At 38.8% G+C, this 18,377-nt stretch overlaps 1 protein-coding gene across 4 annotated transcripts in view; it reads right to left on the reverse strand.

The window, feature by feature from the left end:
• The window catches only part of LOC106178946 (GTPase-activating Rap/Ran-GAP domain-like protein 3), a 105,031-nt gene that overhangs the window by 48,393 nt on the left and 38,261 nt on the right, over positions 1–18,377 (reverse strand). The window contains exon 1 of one of the 4 annotated variants that reach the window (XM_013562352.3): positions 1,344–2,301. The exons of the other annotated variants lie outside the window; for them this stretch is intronic. Coding sequence (XP_013417806.1) covers positions 1,344–1,543 — 200 coding nt within the window. The 5' untranslated portion in view covers positions 1,544–2,301. Of the gene's footprint in view, positions 1–1,343; positions 2,302–18,377 lie in introns of those variants that run through there. 4 annotated transcript variants of the gene reach the window in all.

Below are 18,377 nucleotides of genomic sequence, written 5' to 3' on the forward strand. Positions count from 1 at the left end.
GGTAGACGATTCAAGTGGCTCAAGGGAAACCCACTACACTATGTAGTTATAAAATAAACCTCTCCTCAGTGGCATTTGTCAATTACATTTAGATCTTTTTTTTTACAAAAACCAGCATAAAGAATTTTACCAGTACATCAATTTGAGTTTTACCAGATTAAATCAAATGTTGGTGTAAACGTGCAACACGAGGAGGTTGAGTTAGCTAGAAAGGAGTAGGATCAAAAATAGCAAGAATGTGTGGGTGTGCATGTGTGTGGGGGGGAGGGGGAGGGGGGGGGGAAGGAGATGCATTTGTGAAGCTACTGACCAAAGGAGACTTGACCTCACAACTAGATACAAAGAGAACACTTTTCGGGCATGCGTGCATTCAAAACAACATAATAAACCCGCAGTCCCATTTTCAGTAAATTGATTAATTTGTTTTAACTGCGTTTCTTTTTTAAACACAATTTACATGGTACACAGATCCCGACTAACTCCAGTAATAGAACACTTATTCACACAAACTTCAATATGGCCAGCTTGCGTGTGTATGTAGCGGACACTAATTGCTATTTGCTAAAGCAGAGTCAAATTACTTCAGCACTTTAAACAAAGGCTCCGCCAATTACCTGACTTATTACAGAGTATCGGATTCAGGTAGACATAATTGGATTTGTAAGCTTAGATGTTCGTTGGGTTTGTTTTAAGCTTGGGTAGTCAACATATTGACACAGCTATTCAATTTTAGCTTATATGTAGTAACTGGCAATTAGATACATGTAGATGAGATTAGGGTATAATTCATAAAGGTACCCCGGAAGATTTTGTGACTGATCAGCGACGCGTGCCGCATTCTAGAGGCGTTATGGTAATGATCGTGTGGGATTTCTGCTTTACTTGTTGCATCTTGTCTATGAAAGATCTGCAGTTAACAAATGCGAACTCAGGCAGGCTTTCATGCAAGTTTGCATGTAAGCACACACAGTCACATACGAACATGTGTGCAAGCTCACACACACGCAGAACACGCACGCACACACACATACTGCACAAATACTACAGGTACAAACACACACGCACGCGCGCGCCGCGCGCACACAAACACACACACACACACACACACACACACACACACACACACACTGCATATTTTAACTGCACAAAATGAAACCTGTGCAATCATCTCTGATAACCATGCTCGTCATAAAATATGAATTCAGTTGAACAATGGAATGGTAGACATGTTTCAAGATTAAATCATAGAAATGAGTGAGCTTATACAACATGACACTGTATAAACCCGCATAAGACTAAATATAAGGTATATAGATGTGTATGTGCAGCCAAAAGAACCCTACCTCCGAGTCAAGCGGACAGTTTGATGGACTGGATGGCTCATACCTCGCGTTTGGAGATTTGCCGGAAGGGAGGCGGTGGTTCGCGCCGCTATGTGTGAACCGCAAGCTTTCTTCCTCTGCTCGGAGCGTTTATCGCGGTACTTGATAACGTTGAAGGTGGCCCCTTCGTACGTGAACGCTCTGCTTCTTGAATCCGACATCACTGATGAAATTATACACAGGTGTCCTTAAATACGACAGTGTTGCTCCGTCTGTACTCTTAGCATACTGTTTCGCCGTAGATTTACACTCACGTATAAAAAAAGCCCAGGTGTTTTGTATACAGTCGCACTTCCCTTTGAAGCCAATGTGTTTTGTTCTATAATCGACAGGTGGATAAGCAAAACCACCCGATTTTCCTATTGGATATGTGGATTTAATCGACGCCGGCGGCTTATTCCTTATTCTTAATTTACATGTACGTCGAAGCAGCACCAATTCGAGGCACGATGTTTGCCATAATATACCAGCATCAGCATCGACAAACCACGACTAACAGCTGAATCAAAGGTCACCTTGGGGTCAACAAGCGTGAAAAACGCAATAATGTATCTCACATTTGGTTAAATAATAACGCTGCAGCAATGTTAACAAGGCCCGTTTACAACATGCTCTCGCATTACAGGCCAAGGCAACTCATTGCCGCAGATTCTAGCAGATCAGAGGCAATGTGTACACTCTCCTACCAGTATTTGTACATATACTGCACAATGTCATAGCAACCGCAGCGAAGGGCTTCTCCGAATACGATTGCAGGGATGAGGCGCGCCGCGGTTGGGACGAATTGCACTACCAATAAGCGATATTGCAATCATATAGCCGTTATGGTGTAAATAAGAGCCATTATAAAAATGACACAGACAGTGGCAACGAAATGACCCCAGCTTCATCTATATTGGCAACGGTACTCTTATATAGTGCTGGTGAAACGAACACTGTATTTGCAGAAGGAATTAACTGTTTACTGAGGTGTCGAGGTTAATCTACATAGTGCTTCCCACAATTGTGTGGCAATTTAATATTTGAACGCGTTTGATGTTCACAGCTCTTATCTCTTTATTTTATGTTTTTACTGGCTATTAAAATGCTGTCCATTTATTTTAAAGATTATGTATAATCTTTTTATCATGGAATGTTTGCTCTACCTGGGCTATTATTATTATTATTATTATTATTATTATTATTATTATTATTATTATTCCACCTATGTAACATGTATATATCAGTACAGGCCTCATCTCTAACTTTACTGAATTTCCAAGAATCTTAATGCTGGCCTCTGTTTCTGATTATTGCGAAGATCTATATTTGTCCTTAAAAGTGGATTCCTCTTGGTTTCATAGATATTGCCGCAAATACATTGTGATTAGTCACATAAACGTCAGTGATATTACTGAGGTGTCGGCCCAAGAGAGTAGAAATTAGACTACAGTTCAGCAGAAGTTAGAGACAGCTTTGCCATTATTCACCGAAACGGCATTTATCTGCCTGGTATTTTACGATGTTTTAAGAAGCACGCGCGTATTTTTTGTAAAGATTTTTTGTTAAGTGCCTGCGCTTTGCCGAATATTGTAATAATTCTGAGGGTCCTGGAAGTGCGTTTCTGAAAGACTTGACGGGTAATTTTGAAAAAAATAAATAACTGCTATCTCTACCGATATTGATTACGTATAATTCTCTCGCTAAAGATTCAGGGGTGATAGAACTAATCACACTTATGAACGAATTCATATTAAGTCTACATACTATATGCAAGTATAAATGGAACATACCCAAATCACTCTGATAGTGTTCTAGACTGTATATCATACATGCTTAATAAGCTCACCCATCTACTATTTTATTCGTACGAAATCACTTTTCTCCGCGGCTGTGAACTAGTAACTAACCGGAGTCAACTTGCAACATAAGAAGAGAATAAGGCGGAAATGTAAAAAAAGAGAAAAAAAAGAAAAAGTCATGCAAAGATTCAGTCTCTTCGATATTTTGTTGAAAATTCTTCTAAACCTTGAAGGTAAACCACCAAGATAAAATATTTTTGGTGCCATATAACACAGAGCAGGGCCGTAGCCTCCGGGGGGGCAGGGGGGGCAGCTGCCCCCCCTGGAATTTGGAATTTTACACACCACACCCACCCTCCTCGGTAGCTTTGCCCCCCTCCCCCCCTCCTCGGTAGCTTCGTCCGCCTACTGCCCCCCCTGGCATTTTGCTCAGGCTACGGCCCTGCAGAGGTTGCGATGAAGATCAGGAAGCAGAGTCCTTACTTGATCCAGAAGCGCTAGGTGGAATCTGAGCGCCACAATAGATCGCCTAGGAATGAAAAGGCGTTTAAAAATGAGTCGCAGCGACCAAAAAGTAAATTACACTTCTTGGTTGACAAATATGTACTGGCTTCTTGACTGAGAAGAAAAAATGAAAAAAAAAGGGAAAAAGGAAACAATCAATTCTGAAACGCAATCAACTCCACAGTCTGTTAGTGTATATTAAGTTTACACGAAGAGACGTTTTTCAGCGGCAATATGATTGGATTAACTGGTGGTCTATTAGAACAGGTCTGAATACGTAAGGACTGTGCATTACGCGCACTGATTATATTGAGGGGAGAAATCGATGAAATCACTGAAAATTACTAAAAGCACTGTGCGAGACAAAGATCGAGGGCAAGCTTTAAGAAAATAAATAAAAAGAAACGAATTAAATAAAAATAAAAAATAATAAAAAATATTCATGATTAATGCATTCACTTTAGCAAAGGCAATTAAGTTGGAAACATTCCTTAATTTCTTACCATTGTAGCATCAGCTTGGCGGTTTTATTTTATGTTTGAAGTAATTGAAACCCAAGGCAAACATAATATGCACCATGGACATAATATTATGTCCATGTATGCACTAACCACAGAGATTTTGCTTACCCTTGAAATACTGTCTGGTCACTCCCCCCCCCCCCACACACACATGCACAAATACACACAAGAGGACACACGCACACAAGCACACGCACACACACACACACACACACACACACACACATCAGCTTAAAATGCTCCCAACTCAACAAGATAAATGTTTTATCACACGATCGACACCGTTACAATGAAAATCACTCGATCTGAAGTATTATACTTTCTCCGTATTCAGAAGAGACATCGTTTGCCCTATCACTCTCTCCTGTACGTGGAGATACCATACGAAGCCAGGCAATTTCTTCTTACACATAAATCGCTTTCCCTGCACGCCGAGAGACATGTAAAAATGGAGGGAGTTACTTAGAAGCGTTTCGATTGAGAAATCACACGTAATAAAGTAGGTGCATCTCGCAGCAGAGAAGATGGATGGGACGTCCATTTCAGCCAGAGAGAAGAGCTCGAATCAATACGTCAGTGGTCCGAGTGGAGGCCTTTGTAGGTCTGTATTATTCCAATGTCTACCCGTGCCTGAATGACTGATATTAACAGAAGTGTATTTTCTGTGATTACTACGGAAAGAATTCTGCGATTTCCCCAATGTTTTGTTGGGATAAATTAATGGTGAGCGTCCTAATCTGTTATAGCGTTTGGTGTGGTAGCGGATAAATGATAGGACCCAAAGGTTCGGCAAAAACCGGAATTATATCCTTAAATATGAAAACTTGATTTCAGATACAGAATCATCTCTCTCTCTCTCTCTCTGAACCATTTTCTCTATATCTCTAATGGAAGAGATCCCAGAAGAGCCAACGTGAAAAATAAACAGTTCAACTATGTTGTCATGAAAAGATATGACCTGTCAGATATGAGAAGCAAACTATAACTGTTTCTGACACGAAACACGAAATGTTGCCGTTTCATGCATGTTGTTTTATAAGTTATGCAGTATATATATTTGCTTTCTGAATAATTGCGACTAGCTTTATAAATATGCCTGTACACTTAAAGAAATATGCAAGTAAACTTGAAGTTTTAAACATAGTTCACTTTGCCACAGCAGTAGACCATCACTGAATACATATACGATATGCAGTGATAAATGAAACAAAATCAATAACCCTTTTTCTCTTTTCTTAATGTCGCGGGAATAATTTCTTTATGCTCCTGTCTCGCTTTACTTATTTTCTATGCAGGCTTCTTTAGTTCATTTTTAAAAGTTAAAAAAATCGAATCCTCCCACAGCTGAAGTTAACTTGGCATACAAGTGCACGAACTTTTGCGCCTATCTGTACACTTGGTACATCAAATATTGTGCTTGATTGTGTGCCATTGTATAATTGCTGTAGGTGAGACGACACGATCGCCTCTGTCACAACTAATGCAATTTTACACAACCAGTGAGCTGGACGAAACATGTATGTCCATGTAAAACTTTCGTTGCAGGCTCCTTTCTATTGCACATCCACTGATAAAAGAAATATGAACCTATTTGCTTTGCACATATTGTTTTGTTCTTATCTATCTTAAAAATTAAAAATATATATTTCCGGTAGGGCGGATTCAATGTATCTCATGTAAAATTGCGGTTTTGGGAGAGCTCTCGTATTTAGGCTGCTTATCGCTTCTCTCTTCGACTGACTTGTTATTGTAGGCGTTGCAGTGACACCCAACACAATCATGGACTAGCGCGCACGCACACACACACACACACACACACACACATAGCCTTACTGCCTCGTGAAAAAAAAATCGGATCACGCATTTTAGATAAGAAAAGCTAATGCCTATTATATTGCCAATCAATACGGAATCGGAAATTGAATGAGCTGCGTTTCATCTAATATAATTGCTCCCCAAGGCTGTAAGTATAATAAACTATCAACCTTTTAAATAGATTAAATTCACATAAGGTCGCGTGGGGTAATCGTTCTTTCCCTTAATAGAGTTGATGAAATTCAACCACAATGGTGCAAACAAAAACCTTTCCCGATGTATATGTGATGCATAGGATGCATTAAGAACTTTCGCGTTGTTTTTGCATTCTGTAATAACTCAAAAAGTATATAAAACGAGTGCACACTAGCTTATCAACCTAATAAACGGAGCCCCCCACGAAACAAAGTCAATTGGATTAATTTACATTGGATCCAAACTGTCGGGAAAAATTTGAGAAAGGGAGTAACCCCCCCTAATCCCTCTCGTAGCGTCATCACATGTTAGTACCTGTCAAAACTGTGCGACAGAATATTTTACCGCAAGACGTGAAAAGATCATTATAACTGAGTATTTATTGCCAACATGCAGAATCATCGTTCACTGTAAATGTGCAGCTTACTAATTCAATTTATTAACCTTTAAGCCCTACGGCTTATCAGAATACTAAACTTACAAATCTGCAGTAGCCCAGCAAATATAAAGTGGCTGAGAGTGGTGTTGGGTCTTGAGTACAACTATCTACAAAACTGAGAAATATTTCCGTATTATGTGAATAATTTGGCTCAATTTTACTTATTCCTTCCTCGGGCCTTGGATTCTTACAAAATAGATAAATAAAGAATGACAACCCTCTTGGTTCAACCTAAAACATTCCTCAATTTCGAATGAATAGAATTTTCTTAAAGGTAAATATATCATACCTCTCAGTACACCAGTGACTGTGCAATGCAAAACTGAAAGAGTCGTTCTCTTCGTAGCCATATTACACAATGACATTTTAATTTAGAACATCGATCAAAGTAAATCAGTTTCTAACGATGATGTACGCTATATAATTGGAGCAATACCTATAACGACTAAGGTGAGGACAATTCTCATTTCATCACATTCCCATTAATACGCTCACCCTGTCTCAAACTTATGAAGCTCAATTAATTGAGAATCCCCTCTTGATTCAGTCCAAATAAAATCATTTCAAACGAATCAAAAACACTTTTTTGATGAGCAGACGCACTTGAAAAGAAAATATCCACAAACTTGATTAAACCTAGCAGAACTGATGACAACTTTCTATTTGTACTCGTATTACAGAAAGACATTTTACATCAATCAAAGCAAATTATCATCTAATGACTTTGTGTGCCTTGCAGCCAAACATATGATGATGGTGATGGCGGCATCGCTGCAAACTTCCCGATATTGCATTTTATCGCCATTCCGATAAAATACATTAATTAATGCGCTTTCGGTCACAAGCTTATTACGTTCAAACGCCTTTCGATTGAATTACACGCCACTTAAGCTTGTCCTAATTAATACATGTACCCACCAAGCAATAGATTTCATTCAATTTTACCCATCACCGCCGGATTACAGACAGTGTAATATTTTATAACAGACAATAATGGCTAAATTACCATATGCTACAGTAATTGACATGTTAAGTGGTCGATGAAAGGTGAGACGTAATAAAAGGGACTTTTGAACCATGGTCAGCACTATTCTTAGAATCAATCAGTGACTATTCTTAGAATCAATCAAATTCTAACAGGTCATCCTTAATTTTGAATAACACGAGCTGGATAGAAATAGAAAGTCGTAGGCTTACTTGTAGGTTGATCGTGACTTTAGTCGACTAAAAATCACGACTTTGCGGGAATTTTATAAGGTTTGATTTCAAAAAAAAAAAAAAAAAACTTAACACCAAAATTAGTCTAAACATTTAGATCCGAAATCTTAGCCTAATATGAACCGAGTGAAATCGACCCTGCTTTAGAAAAAAGAAAAAAAAGTTGTAGGCCTATTACTGATGCACTGTCCACATTGGATTTTTTTCCGATATAAGCCAATCCAGGTTATAGAGAAAATTGAAAAGACGTATTTCCTTAATGGTTTAGATCAGATCCCGTCTGCACACACACACACACACACACACACACAAAAAAAAACTTTTAAAAGTTAGTTCCCTGGCTATAGGATGTGTGCATGTGTCCATGTAACGTTGGTAACAAAGCTGTTAGCCACTGGAACTGACTCAAGTTTTTTTTTTTTTTTTTTTTTTTTTTTTTTTTTTTTTTTTTTTTTTTTTGTGAAACTGGGACCAGAAATGACTAATGGTTTAGACCAATAGTTAGAAGATTTCGGGGGACTACCATGTGCTTAACCTGAACAGAAGTGGACTTATTTTCTCGTCTAACAGTGAAGACCAACTTTCATTCAAAGGTTCTGTTTTGTATCCAGGCATCCAGAGGGCAGACTGTAAGCACCCTACGTTCGACTCCTCACACTTCATGTAGAATGGAATATGAGATATGGTGGATCAGATATTTGAAATAAAATATACATCGCTAAAATTGCTGTCTTTTCTGAATTTACCATTTTATTCCAGCATCTTTTTTTTTTTTTTATTTGTAATCTGGATACATATATTCATGGCCGTGCAATGTACCAGTGCCTTGTCAGCGCTCTTGATTTACAAGCAAATCCCATTCCTTATTGAAATCATTAACATACGCTAGAGGAGATGTGATAGAGAAAATAATCACCAACGTCTCTGTTTGGTAACAAGTATCGGCCTTTGTTTTGTTCAAAAATGTCCCCTTTTGGTCGCACTTGCTTTTCATAAATCTTCGCGCAAATTCGATGTTATCTCTTGATGGTTTGGTAGTATGCCAAAACCTGCTGATGACTGGTCTGTGTAACATATGTAATAAGAAATATGAATCATCTCATAAACGAAGAAAAACACTATAACAATGGCGATGTGCGGTTTGTTTTTCTGCGCACGTGTGTGCGTGTGGACGTGTTCGTGCGCGTGTGCACGTTGTACAGTTAGTGAATGCGATCCTGAGTGTGTGTGTGTGTTTGTGTGTGTATATATGTAGGCGCGCGTAATTTCTTTACGATATCTTGTGCTTGCTCCTGCCTTTAGCGTGTTTGCGAATACGCACCCGCTTTTTGATGTTGTCGTGCCTGTGTGCTTACAAACGTGCACGTGCTCTAGCGTGAGTATGGTAAGAGTACACAGGTACTTATCTGTAACTGTCACACATAACCTTATCTTTAACAGTAAACGGAGGAATAAAAGGAAACCATAATGATCAATTTCATGAAAAGTGACACGAGCACATGTATCAATTGCACGAATTTCTGAGAAGGCGGCACTTGTTTTGTTAATTTTCAACAATTGACAATGTAACTAATAGCCCTAGACACGAAAATAATATTTTCTTGGAAGAACTGAAATAACGAATTACACAAGCGTTGACCCGGTGTCCTGGAGATAATACTGTGATGGACAGCCCCATTTTCATGCAGCCGCACGTGCAGGCATTATAAGGACATGTCTCATTGCTTCAAAACATCAGTTCAAACGGAATATTTCATTATGTGAAATACATAATTCAATGGTTCATTACTTTGTTCATAATTAGAGCTGCCAATATGGTAAATAAGTAAAGATATTGGGAATAAATAAATAAAGAGGATAGTGAATGATTAGGGTGAATACTTAGAAATAAAAAAAAAAATAATTACAGAAGATTGTTAAGGAAAAAAAAAAAAAAAACTCGCCCCTTTATTCCCGTCTTTCAAAACCTCCAAAACTAAAACTGAATGTGTGTCATGTAACTTTCTAAAACATAAGTTTATTTCTTTCATTTCAGGCCTTTTGTATATGGCTTATGCGCAGACACGTTTAGAATCTCCTTGGCAAAACCATTCACTAATACATGCCGTTAGTAGATTAAAAAATTAAGAAATGCAGACATTTTAGTTTGTTCTTTGGTAGCCAGGCTTGCTCTCGCTTTATTCTCAACCTGAATGCATCTACGGCTCATTGCGTTTGCAACAATAAATAGAAGCATTTTAATAACAAATCGATGGTTAAAAATATGTTGCATACTCGAATATGCAGAGAGGTAGTTGCTCTGGAGAAAAAAGTAAAGGGAAACTTGATTATTGTGGAGACCTCTGGAACAAATCCATACGTTCCAATCTATCATACAAATGCATTTTGTGTACATAATGTCCATTTGGCATTTACCAACATTCACAATAAAATATAGAAACAAGAATGTGATTTTATTTCCCCGTGGTTAAATGTTCCTTGATCTGTTCTTCATTTCTGGAAACATGGTTTCCTTTTATAAGACAAAGTAGGCAATTATTGTCGGGAAATTTGTTTTATTAGCTTTTGAATAACCGATTTTGGTTGGCACGATGGGATTGTTTTGCGATCTGCTGCCATAACGAGCATCCGTGTGAGATTTGGCCTTTTTATATTGTTTTACTGGTAGTCCTGTGGCTTGAGAGATAAAGAGGGGGGGGGGGGGTTGATCGCGTTCGAAATGCACTTTACTACAAAAATGTCGACTGCCTAAGCTTTCAATCCACCAACTAAACCTTCAGTCTAATTGCTCTTTGTGTGTACCACAAAGCCTTACCACAAGGATGCGCAGTAGTGCTTTTTCTGGTGCACTTTCGTGAAGCATTTTATGTTCGCTTTGAAACCGATTATGATCAGAGAGCATGACTTACGCCATGAAACATTTTCTGTAAAACCATTTTCAAGGTGGAGACTGCGATACGTATAGTGAGTAATGATAAACAGGATATGTTGACGTTGCGTTAAGTTCATTGCCGGATTTGAGCGATTATCGGTTCACGGCCGATTCCAATTTCCCTAACCGGGGGGGGGGGGGGGGGGGGGGGGGGGGGGGGGGGGGGATTAATTTTCTTGGAAATTTCAACTTTTTCCTTTATCACTGAGGTATACGTTTGTAAAGCCTCTCTTCTGGTCCTCAAATCAAGTTCGGTCCCTTGGTTCTAAACTGTTTACAAGAAGCTCTATACTGGACCTACACCTGTAAATGTCCATCATTACGAGTTCAAACGTGTTCCCTAAACGTGTCCTTGGCTGACTCTATTATGGTCTCCAATATTTGAGGTTTAAAACTTTGAGAGGCTACCAAAAAACGTACGTAAACTGAATGTTAGAAAGAAATGCATTTCAATTATTTAAAATTGTATTATATTTGCTATAATATATTCTCAGATTTTTTAAAGAACACAAAAGTTTTGCTGCGTGACTACCTTTAGGATGCTTAAGAATAATACTACAATATTTATGGCGTTCTCTGCCTCATGTTTTCAAGACAGTTACATTCGTGGGTGATTGTGCATGTGGTGGTGTTGGGGGGGGGGGGGTGCTCACTCACTGCCATGATTGTGCGCTTTTCATTCCGTTTCAAGTTAGTATAAGCTCTTATTTTCATATGGACGCGTTTATTCCCGTGAATTTCTTAAATGTCCACTGGACTGGTATGGTCACGCGTTTTGTGCAAGTAGTAGAAATGGATTATATTTTTTTTTCGAATCAGCAGATCTAAAATAAACAAAGTTTATTAATAAACGCGCAATATTTTCGTAATTAAAGCCTATTTGCCTGTTTGACTGCATTTAAACTAAGACGCAACTGACCATAATGTGTGTTTGATTGACGGGGCTGGTTTAGAGATGTACGTGCTGCATACCTTGTTGGTATTTATACCTAGGCTTTCACAAGCTGTATATCCCATATCATTCAGATAATGTTCAAGTGTTGTTTTGCTACATGATGACAACTTAGCATCCCAATTGTATTACTTTAGGAGCGTACAGTGAAGGGAATATCATGAAAACCCAGTGATCTGACCAAAGACGTAGAGATCCAGTATAACTACGTAGTATAAGTAGGCCTAGCCTATGCATACCAGTGCAGTTTATTGTTACACAACGCCGTTCTCCCTTGGGCAAAATTAAAGGCTAAAATCCCCGTTTCAATTTACCACTTCAAGGGAAAGATTCAGAACAGCGCCCTGGCCTGAATTTTGATCTTACAAACTGACCTCAGAAACCACAAAATTTTCTTTCATGCCCGAAATCTGTGATTTTAAATACTCGATCCCCACCATTAAATGTCCCACCGACCCTCACATTGACTGCCTCTCTTGTTATAGAGCACAATTCAAATTAATTTAAAAGAGACAAACTTAGCTGTTATTACAGAATCGGGATTCTTTATCATAGATTTTGTCTCGACTCCAGGGACGTCTCAATTTCTTTTTCGCCCTATATATATATCTTATTAAGTTGAATGGTCTTTATCGCAGCATCTTTATTTAAGTTCATTAAAAACCACAAATCAAAGGAATTGTGTGTACGCGCCGTAATGTACATGATCTTTGGATGGTTATTTTAAGTAATCCGATGTTGATAATTTCGAATCCTATACATTATAGTACATATGCGTACATGGAAAGCATCAAAACAGATTAAAGGCATTTTCGCGTCGATCATTATACCGTTTTATTTGCATCTCATCTGTAGCGAACCATTTGTTGCCAGCTTAACGAAGCACCGCGCAATTATGTAAGAGAACCACGAAAATAGAGCACCCGCACCAGACACGGGCATTTAATTTTGGTTGGTCCGTAAAGGGCTTGTATTCGACCGGAGGCAGAGTTGTGAATCAATCTACAGTATATTATTTTCCGTTTTATAAAAGTTACCTAAGTCTCGCATAACGCTATCTCAAAATTGGTCCATTTATGACCCTTTAAAACACCGCTACAGATGTAGACACTCCAACCCAATTAATTGAGTTCGATGTGAGAAAACTTTCAACAAAAAGTGAAAATGTGAGCCACATATATTTAATATCGGAATAAATATATGGCACGTTCCATTACTTTCACTGGTTTATGCCATTGTTCCCTCTAACTGGGAAAGCAGTCAGCAGTTATTAAAAGTAATATGAAACATTAATAAAAACGTTATGCAAAACGTGAGCGGTTGTGATAAGTTAATTTACGCTCTCATCTTTCATATGAAAAGAAAAATGATTATTTATTACAAGAGTTCAGGGTGGGAAGAGGAGCATAAGGGCATAGCAACTATTATGTTATGAAATAAGTCAAGTTGAGCCTTTCTACTGATATACTTTATCGTGTTTCGTGCCTATCTAGCTTAGTCGGTTAAGAAGATATATAACCCCTTCTTCAAATATCAAATTTTATTAGATGGTTGAATACAACATCAGTAATAGAACAGTAATAGAATTCAGCATAATGATACTGAATTGTTGTAAAGACATGAAGGAAGCAGGGTGACCATATATGCTCGGAATATTGTCGGAGAGGGAAATTTCTCCAGTTTGTTCACTGCCCTGTGAAGCCATATTTTGTGGCCTGAGATGCCGTATCCGTTACTTCGTGACCTGACCTGTCAAAAGCACGTCCGCGCACTCTTTTCATCTTTTGATTCTTCCACATTAATCAAGATACGGAGTATCAATTACAAGTGACCCCCGGGGGGGGGGGGGGGCATGAAGGGAATAAATAATTATATGTGGTATCCTTGTGACAGAAGGTTACTCTGCAATTTATATCTTTCAATTTATGCTGTGAAATAATAGCCAGCTAGTCCGTTGATCTGGCGAATCAAACAAATGACCGTTAGTTGAGTTGCTTAACTGCAAGTAATTAATCCCCTCCCCTCCCCCCGAACGTCAAACTGGCAGGTTTCCAAATGAAGACTATACCGCAGAAAAAGTTTGGGGCCCAAAAGAGAGTCAGCCAAGTACACGTTTGGGGAACACGTTTGAACTCGTAATGATTGACATTTACAGGTGTAGGACCAGAACAGAGCCTCTGGTAAACAGTTTAGAACCAAGGGACCGAACTTGATTTGAGGACCAGAAGAGAGGCTTTACATACGTTGTCCAAAACCGTTCACAGAAGTTAACCCATTTTAAGCTCTAAATGTCTTATCTTCATGGCTCACTCAGAATGTTGACGAGAACCTGCGAATTTCACTCATAAGGGCAAGAATTAGCACTTAAATACTTATAAAAACAATTCTATAGATCGTGATTTTCTTAAAACAGCCCTGGTTGTTTACATGTAAGCATTTTTGATAAAAGTAAAAACTGCTGAAATTTCCATGCAAATCTTTTGTTGTTGCTTTATAAAGGTTTAACGCACATTGTATGCCTTGAAATAACATATCATCCCATCTTTAATGAAGATTGATCTATCTACACACCCCTAAGTTGGCTACAAACACGCCGCTTCCTAACTGCTATTTCCTTGAGGTGAATTAGATTCGGTTAAACACCTCGACTCTCACCTCTGATCTATTGTTATTAAGGGTTTGGAGACTATTATGCTTATTTTTGTTAATCAATTCCCCGCTTTAAACATTTAATGCGGTATTATTAGCTCCTGGTAGCAGTCGATATTACCACAATGCAACGGTTGATTAAAACGCATTATTCTGCCTACAGTAATACAAAAAAACATGATGCATATCTGGGACATTGAAACAAAACGATTCTGTTCATTTCCATTGCAAATAAGGGCGTTGGTTTCTTAACCGAATTGGAATCAAGCCGCAGAATAAAAGAAGGGAGTACTTTTCTTCTTCTTTGACATAAAAACAAATTCACTTCATACGATGTGTTTTTTTCTCACCAAAACACAAATTTGTTGCAAGAATATAACGACAATGTACCGATAATGCAACTCTTCATTGGCGGAGGAAGACAATTATGCACCTTGCGAGGTTCAGAGGTTTCAGGAACCTTACTACCTACCAGTAACTGGAAACGAAACAGCATCCGGATAGTGGAAGCTTTTTTTTTTTATCTGAAACATTGGGCAACGTCATGTGGCCAATAACACACTGAAGGAATCATAACTAAGTAATCTCAAATCGATTACAGCTCTCGGATAGTGTCTGGCATTGCAGCCAGAGGACTTGACATCATTTGCTAGAAATAATGGTTTAATGATTAATTACTGCTCTGTGTTATACATGACCATCTCAATGAATTTCTGCGTGAACATAACTAGTGCAATAAATCATTGTGCATTGGCGAAATAAAACAGTCGGTAAATGTGGCTGTGCTTGGCCATTTTGTTATTTCACCGCTTCAAAACATCTCTTTAAATGGCCTGTACATGTCCTGTGCAGACAAAAACATTTTGCCTCTGTTCAGGAAGTACGATTGCACGCAAGATATGCATTACACAATCCATTTGAAAATCGGTCTTCAAAACGAACATTTACAGCCACGAGACTATTCAGAGTGCATGACAGACTGGAGTAATGTTCAGACAGTGCACGAAAACTACCAATGCCGCCAGGAAATTATGCACTTTTTGCGCCCAACTCCCACAAGCAGTCTTTATGTTTTTACGATTATACCCGACACTCATGGCGATTCTGTGTTGTTTTTTTTCGAGGTAATCAAGTAAGTTAAGTCGCAACGCACCATTTTATGGCGCACGCTATATGAACATTGACCTTTTACAAGACAATCCCTAGAGAAGTTAGCACTCTCTACACTGAATTGCGTAATTTCTTCTTTTTTCTCAGGTTTACGGTCCTTTGGTTAGGGTAAATTGAGAACATAGGGAAAAACAAAGTATAAAATTAGACATAATATACCCTACTTAGCGACAGTTTAAGTGTTACACGGAGAGATACAAAACACTTAGGAGCATGTGCACTTAAAAATGCCACTGTTAAGTGTTGTGCGTAAGCGTTTTTCTGTGAGGAAACCGCGACAAACATTCACGGGTGACTATAGCCTGATTATAGTCTTTTCTGGGTCCTTTTTTTCTTTTCTTTCTTTTTTTAATACAAGGCAATCAGCTAAGGTACACGTGAAATATTGCTAGATGTATTTTTCCAAGTGTTATAAGTGCATTTCATGCATTATTTCCCCTCAGTTGATCAATTATTTATATTGCTGGAAGATAATACAACTCTTTATTCATTCATCCGTATTGTCAGTTCACTGCACTCACCATACACCTTTCTAAGCAGTTACCTGGAATCATTCAATTCTAAGTACACGTTTTTCATTATTCAATAGTTCACTTTTTACATCTATTGAAAGCGTATTTGCAACACCATTTATATTTGCCACAATTATAAAACGGCACTCGAAGCGCACGAATGCGCGCTCCTACTTAAAAAAAATCGAAAAATTCGGGTTGATTAAAATGTATTAGCCATGGGGTTTTCTAGTAGCAGCCGGCAATTTTACGGAAGAGTTTTAGATAATTGTATTTGGTTGATTCATTCTTCAAAGGATCATTGTTTAGTGCGTAACACAAGGATGGTGTTTATCAAAAGATGATACGAGAGAGGACTCTATGTGTCTTATTTACAATCGAAGGAATAATAGTCAAGAAGTAAGCGGGTCTCCAATAAGGGGGCGTCTCGATAGTCCGAAGGTTCATTGGTCCGAAGGTTCATTGGTCCGAAAAGTGGTAACACTTTCATCGATTTTTTAATCAAGGGTCCATTGGTCCGAAGGTTCTATAGTGAACATTCGGACCAATGAACCTTCGGACTATTGAACCTTCGGACTATCGCTACCTCTAATAAAGCCTCGCTCTCAGGCACCTCCTTTCTGTCGCATATTAGGCGACTACTGGCAACAGAATGAAGTATAAATATTTGGCTGCCCGACTAGTTTATGGACTGACCAGTTCCATGACTGATTGACTAGTTTATGGACTGACCAGTTCCATTACTGATTGACTAGTTTATGGACTGACCAGGGGCCGGTTTCACAAAGCAGTAGTTAGTTAGAACAACTAACTACTGAACTACCTCGCTAACGAGCAAACTTAGCGATTTTCGAGGGGTGTTTCACGAAGCAGTAGTTAACTTATCGCTAAGTTCAGTCGTAAAGTTCGGTCGCTAGTTCTCTCGTTACTCACCGTAGTCTCGAAACCGTCTGCCGGAAGTGGAACTCTTGCGTAAAAGTGTCACGAAAGCACTAACTCTCCAATTTTTGGTGACTGGAAATGCATAAGAACGTCTGCTTTGAGGTCGTCGTAAAGAATCTCCACCACCTTTTTGCCGCTCTTTTTGTCACAGCTAGGCATAACCTCTCGTAAATTGCATCATCGTGTGTATATTCTAATAGATTCTGCCTTTCATGAAAACGCCGTAGTCTACGTTGCCGTCTGGCGGTACGGATAGCAAGAAAGGTAGCCGCCATATTGGATACAAAGACAAACGACAGACAACGGTAACTAAGCAACCTTTTTATTTCACTCATTACGCATGCGTACGATGAAACTCTAGAGTTAGCGACTGCTCTGACCAGTCGTTAAATATCCAAGGTAACAACGAGACAATAACGAGCGAGAGAACTAGCGACTGCTTCGTGAAACGGCACTATAACTAGCGAGAGGCTAACTACCGATCGCTAACTAACTACTGCTTTGTGAAACCGGCCCCAGTTCCATGACTGATTGACTGGTTTATGGACTGACCAGTTCCATGACTGATTGACTGTTTTATGGACTGACCAGTACCATGACTGATTGACTGTTTTATGGACTGACCAGTACCATTACTGATTGACTGGTTTAGGGAATGATTAGTACCCTGACTGACTGGTTCACTGACTTACTGAATGACTGACTGGCCAACAGCTAGGGCCTACAATAGGTTGAACGAATGGCCTTTCAATCAATTAATTAATCAATCATATATTTCAACATATTAGAATACATCATAATTGCACATGCACTGGTATATGTATATTCCTCTCTTTTTCCACCGACACCACCCGTGGGGCCAAACGTCATCGACACTGAAAACTCCATGTGCCCCCATTTTATGAACAGAGTGACATTAATTACCATCGTAAACGAACGTGCAATGCTCGTTTTATATAGATTAGAACGTTAAACGTCCCATAATTAGATATTACATTTCGCGTCCGCGGTGAGTAATTCATTTTCTCTTCGGTAATTGTTTTACCACGACAAACTGAGTGATGCACTGTACGATATGTAGGACGACATCTATCATTACTGGCAATCAATATACACTTTAATTCATCAAGACTGAACTTTTTATGTCGCTAAAAGATAAAAGCATTTGTGATAGCCGAAATAACATAAGGGCTACCTCAAAAGTTATATTAGAATATGATGCAATATGTGTCTGATAAAGTAAAGAAAAGCCTGCTACTGGGGAAAGAAATAGGTAAATTAACACTAATTTTAAACAATTTGGCCAAAGGCTACATGTAGGACTTTCTCAGTGTTAGTTTCATTGTGGCTGGTTGACTAAATTGC

The sequence above is a fragment of the Lingula anatina genome, chromosome 3 (genome assembly GCF_051362555.1).
Source record: "Lingula anatina isolate TDL-2025a chromosome 3, LinAna3.0, whole genome shotgun sequence".
Lineage (NCBI taxonomy): Eukaryota > Metazoa > Brachiopoda > Lingulata > Lingulida > Lingulidae > Lingula > Lingula anatina.